General features: G+C 37.8%; 1 protein-coding gene across 1 annotated transcript; it reads right to left on the minus strand.

Moving 5' to 3' along the window:
- Positions 1–4534: 4534 nt before the first annotated feature.
- On the minus strand, positions 4535–5479 carry LOC129558910 (olfactory receptor 2T12-like). Its single transcript, XM_055430328.2, has one exon. It carries the CDS (start codon positions 5477–5479, stop codon positions 4535–4537), a length of 945 nt encoding a protein of 314 aa, XP_055286303.2.
- Between the last annotated feature and the right edge of the window lie 599 nt (positions 5480–6078).

Below are 6078 nucleotides of genomic sequence, written 5' to 3' on the forward strand. Positions count from 1 at the left end.
AGAGGTGGCAAGAATACACAGAAAACTATACAAAAAAGATCTTAATGACTGAATAATCATGATGGTGTGATCACTCACGAGAGTCAGACATCCTACAATGTGAAGTCAAATGGCTCTTAGGAAGCATCACCAAAAACAAAGCTAGTGGAGATGATGGAATTCCAGTTGAGCTATTTCAGATCCTAAAAGGTGATGATGTTAAAGCGTTGCAGTCAAAATGCCAGTAAATTTGAAAGACTCAGCAGTGGCTACAGGACTGGAAAAGTTCAGTTTTAATTCCAACACCAAAGAAGGGCAATGCCAAAGAATGTTAAAACTACCACACAATTGCATTAATTTCACATGCTAGCAAGGTCATGCTCAAAATCCTCCAAGCTAAGCTTCAACAGCATGTAAATCAAGAAATTGCAGATGTACAAGCTGCATTTATAAAACGCAGAAGAACCAGAGATCAAACTGTCAACATCCATTGGATTATAGAAAAACAAGACAATGTCAGAAAAACATCTACTTCATTGACTATGTTAAATCTTTTGACTGTGTGGGTCACGACAAATTGTGGAAACTTCTTAAAGATATGGGAATACGAGACCACCTTACCTGTCTCCTGAGAAGCCTGCATGCAAGTCAAGAAGCAATAGTTAGAATCAAACATGAAACAATAGACTGGTTTAAAATTGTGAAAGATGTGTGTCAAGGCTGTATATTGTCACCCTGTATTTAACTTATATGCAGAATACATTATGAGAAATGCCAGGCTGGTTGAATAACAAGCTTCAGGAGAAATGTCAATAACCTCAGATATGCAAATGACACCACCCTTATGGCAAAAAGCAAAGAAGAGCTAAGAGCCTCTTGATGAAGGTGAAAAAGGAGAGTGAAAAAAGCTTACTTAAAATTCAACATTCAAAAAACTAAGATCATGGCATCTGGTCCCATCACTTCATGGCATATAGATGGGGAAACAATGGAAACAGTGACAGACAATAAAGTGACAGACTGTATTTTCTTGAGCTCCAAAATCATAGCAGATGATGACTGCAGCTATGAAATTAAAAGATGATTGCTCCTTGGAAGAAAAGCTATGACAAACCTAGACAGAGTATTAAATAATGTGGATATTATTTTGCTGACAAAGATCCATCTAGTCAAAGCTATGGTTTTTCCAGTAGTCATGTATGGATGTGAGAGTTGAACCATAACTGTGGCTTATCACTGAAGAACTGACACTTTCAAACTGTGGTATTGGAGAAGACTCTTTAGAATCTTTTGGATTGCAAGGAGACCGACCCAGTCAATCCTAAAGGAAATCAATCCTGAATATCACTGGATGGACTGATGCTGAAGCTGGAGCTCCAATACTTTGGCCACCTGATGCAAAGAGCCGACTCATTTGAAAAAGACCCCGATTCTGGGAAAGATTGAAGGCAAGAGGAGAAGGGGATGACAGAGAATGAGATGGTTAGATGGCATCACTGACTCAGTGGACATGATTTTAAGCAAGCTCCCAGAGATAGTGAAGGACAGGGAAGCCTGGCATTCTGCAGTCCATGGGGTCAGAAAGAGTTAGACAGGACTGAGAGACTAAACAATAACAACAACCACAGCTAGAGAGCCTGCTCATTACAATGAAATGAGGCAACTAAGACCCAGTGCCACATAAATAAATAATAAATGTTAAAAAACTACAATGGGAAACTACTTATTTCAATGGCTAAAATTAAAAGGACTTACAATGATGTAGAACAGCTAGCATTCTCAGCTTGTAAGTGAGCTTTGCTAATAGAATATAAGTTGGCATAAAAATCTTAGGAAAATTTAACATTATCAAGTACTGATCAATATTATCATAATTAATGAACTAATAATTCCACTGTTGTCTAAACAGAAATGAAAGCTGAGTTTATTAATTGGTAGTACAGAAATGTCTGCAGCAGTTTAATTTACAGTAGTCCAAAACTGGAAATAATTCAAGTATCCACAAGAGATGAATTAATAAGTGTTATAATATTAATATTGCACAATAAATAAAACATAATGTTTAACAGGAATATAAAGCCATAAATAAATGTTCATAGTACCGAGGAGACAAAATATGGCATAACTAACACTGATATTTTAAAAAAGGATTTCTGGAGTTATTGACTGGAAGATAGCAAAAATATTCTAAACCTTAATATTTATTGTGGTTACACTGGTGTAAACATATGTAAAAGTCATCAAAATTCACTTGTGAACTTACATTTAATAACATTAATTAAAATCTATATCAGCTGTAAATAAATGACTTAATGATGATATATTCAAGTTCACTCCCCAGTTAAAATTCTCTTATTATTCATACATTTGATATATTGCTTCTATATAGTACTACTTTATTTCTAGACATATATGAGAAATATACCAGTGCAACTTTTGGAAATTTTTGTGCAAATTTTATTAAAGAATTAAGAGTAGGAATTCCCCAAAGTAATCAAAACAATAAAGAGATGTCCATTGTATAACTTTGAAAGCTATTTTGAAATTACTTTTTAAATTATTGATATCATATTTAACTTCATTTTGTTCAGATCTGTTATTCAGTCACTCTGTCGTGTCTGACTCTTTGCAACTCCATGGACTGCAGCATGCCTGCAGTCTTCCTTGTCCTTCACCATCTCCGGGAGCTTGCTCAAACTCATGTGCATTGAGTCAGTGATGCCATCCAACCATCTCATCCTCTGTCATCCCCTTTTTCTCCTGCCTTCAATCTTTCCCAGTGTTAGGTTCTTTTCCACTGAGTCGGCTCTTCGCATCAGGTGGTCAAAGTATTGGAGCTTCAGCGTCAACATCATGACTTCCAGTGAATATTCAGGACTGATTCCCTTGAGGATTGGCCGGTTTAATCTCCTTGCAATCTGAGAGACTCTCAAGAGTCTCCTCCAGCACCACAGTTGAAAAGCATAAATTCTTCGGCGCTCAGCCTTCATTACGGTTCGACTCTCACATCCATGACTACTTTAGAAACCATAGCTTTGACTAGATGGACCTTTGTTGGCAAACTAATGTCTCTGCTTTTTAATAAGCTGTCTAGGTTGGTCATAGCTTTTCTTCCAAGGAGCAAGGGTCTTTTAATTTCATGACTGCGGTCACCATCTGCAGTGATTTTGGAGCCTAAAAAAATAAAGTCTCTCACTGTTTCCATTGTTTCCTCATCTATTTGCCATGAAGTGATGGGACCAGATGGCATGATGAGTGATCTGCTCATTTGCAGAAATCAAGTGTCTGAGATAACTTTTAAAAAAGAAATAGCTAATTCTTACTCACATTTGAAAACTCATTATCATCAGGTGGTTTATTTAGACTGAGCATATTTATGCATCTCAGGTCATATCCATGGACCCATGTCCATCATAAATCAATATACCCTTTAAACATTATGGACAAAATCAGTTTCAAAAATAAGATTTTATTTGTGGTTTGCGTTAAAACATATTACTCATTGCAGTTACAATTAGATCCTGGGGAAAGGTATGGATTACTTAAAAGAAAAGTTTCATGGATTGAAAAGACTGCCTTCAAACACCAAATAATACAGTCTGCAGAGAAATAAAAAACAATATTGTGACAACACATTTTTCGATTATGCATTTTCTCCTGTGCCATAGCCTTTCATTTTAAATTATAGCTAAATAGCAGTGTTCTTATCTTTCTTTGATCTCTGTATTTACTTATTAGAAAGGCACATAACAAGGACATAGAAAACATAATATTAAGAATAAATTACTGGAAAGAAGTAAAATATCAGTCCCATTTTACCATTTTTCACTGTTTGTTATTGGTGACAAAATTTAACTTTCTTTCTGTTTATTTAGAAAATGGGAGTCAAAATACTTATATCACATGGTTATCATAGGATGCAAAATAATTTCGGGCTTCTGAAGTAAGGGAATCTGCCTGTCTGTGCATGAGATGCAGGAGAGGCGAATTCGATCCTCAGGAAGATCCTCTGGAGAAGGAAATGGCAACCCACTCCAGAACTCCTCTGGTTAGCATGCTGCTGCTGCTGCTGCTGCTGCTAAATCGCTTCAGTCATGTCCGGCTCTGTGTGACCCCATAGACGGCAGCCTGGTTAGCATGCGGTATAGCAAATAGTAAAAGCTCAAGAAACATTATATCTTGATATGGGCCAGTATTATTGCTTATAAAATCCCATGGACAGAGGAGCCTTGCAGGATGCAGTCTAAGGGGTCACAAACAGACTGTCCTGAGGCACTGAGTGAGTGGGCATGTGCGCATGCGCCCGCGCGCGCACACGCGCACGCACGCACACGCGCACACACGCGCACGCGCATGCACGCACACACACACACACACACACACACACACACACACACACACACACGGTAGACTTGACAATTCTTAACAACTTCCTATTATACCAATCATTGAATTTAACTTTCTCTTCAAGCATTACTAAAAAAGAGATAGCTATAATATGTTAAAATGCTAATAACTTCAATAACTTTACAATGGGTAATGTTAAATACTGGGACTAAGTTTGCTGGCATTTGAAGTCTGCACATTTTCCCAGCCACTTTTTCAAGGCTTCTCTGACCTCACTGTTCCTCAAACTGTAGATGAGGGGGTTCAGCACAGGAGTAAAGATAGTATAGAAAGCTGACACAATCTTATCATGGTTAGCTGACCTATAGGATTTGGGTCTCATGTAGATAAAAATGGCAGGTCCATAAAAGAGTGCCACCACAGCTAAATGGGAGGAACAGGTGGCAAAAGCCTTCTTGAGGGCTTCTTGAGAACGCAAATGGAGAACAGCAGAAAGAATGAGGCTATAGGAAGTCAGAATGAGGGAAAAGGGGATTAGGAGCATTAACACACAGCAAACGTACATGACGTTTTCAAAGACTGATGTGTCAGCACAAGCCAAACGCACCAACATGGGGGCCTCACAGAAGAAATGATCGATCTCATGAGCACTGCAAAATGTGAAGCTCAGTGAGGTGGCCGCTTGCATGAGCCCATCAGCTGCCCCCAGGAACCAAGAGCCCAAAGTTATTTGAATACACAATCGCCAGTTTAGGAGTACAGGGTATCTCAGTGGCTGGCAAACAGCTACGTAACGGTCATAGGACATGGCGGCTAGGAGGAAACTCTCTCCACCACCAAGCGTGAGTGAGACAAAAATCTGCAACCCACAGCCAACAGGAGAGATGGATTTGTTCCATGTCAAGTAGTCAGCAGCCATTTTGGGCACGATAGAGGAAACCAGCATCATGTCCATGAGGGAGAGTTGGCTCAGTAGGAAGTACATGGGCCTGTGGAGTTGGGGGTCCAGGAGAATCAGGAGAAGCATGAGGGCATTGGCCATCAAAGAAGCAATGGCCATTGTCAGCACAGTCATAAATAGAAAGAGGTGGGATCTTGTGTGCTTAAAGATTCCTAGGAGAATAAAGTCTAAGGTTGTATTTCTCTTCTCCATGATTTCTGCTGGATATGACACTGGAAATGGGAAAAAAAAAGAAAGTGTAAGGGCTTTTATTATCCAAAAATCTTAGTTCAACTTCATAACTTCTGGGTATGTATTGGATATGGGATCCAAGGACCTGATTCAAAGCCTTACTTCCCATTTATGATGAGTCTTCTTGACTTATCATCCACTTCTCTATAGTGGAATGTTAATAAATGTTAATATTTTAAGTAAGGTCAAGCTATATAATTCAGAGAATACTGTATTCTAATTGAGATGATAGATTAAAATAGATCAAAAGCAGAAAACAACGTCAAGGATTAAATAACTGCAAATAGTTACTTTGACTATACATTTTGTATTGTTGTTTTATGCTCTTATTATGTGTACTGAAACCAAATTAACTTATTGAGGAAATAAACATTCATTTAGAAATTTGTCATTTATATTTTTTTAAAGCACAGGTAATTTTTTCTAAATTTTGAAATTGTAACATATTCAATCTAGTTTTTTATATATATATAAAAAGAAATTATAGTTCCTAGGACCATGAAATGGAATGGATGAGTATAAGTGAAACAAAATTTCTGCATTGAAGGGAGATAATATCC

The sequence above is a fragment of the Moschus berezovskii genome, chromosome 8 (genome assembly GCF_049115385.1).
Source record: "Moschus berezovskii isolate FMDL1 chromosome 8, NW_MosBer_1.0, whole genome shotgun sequence".
Taxonomy (NCBI): domain Eukaryota; kingdom Metazoa; phylum Chordata; class Mammalia; order Artiodactyla; family Moschidae; genus Moschus; species Moschus berezovskii.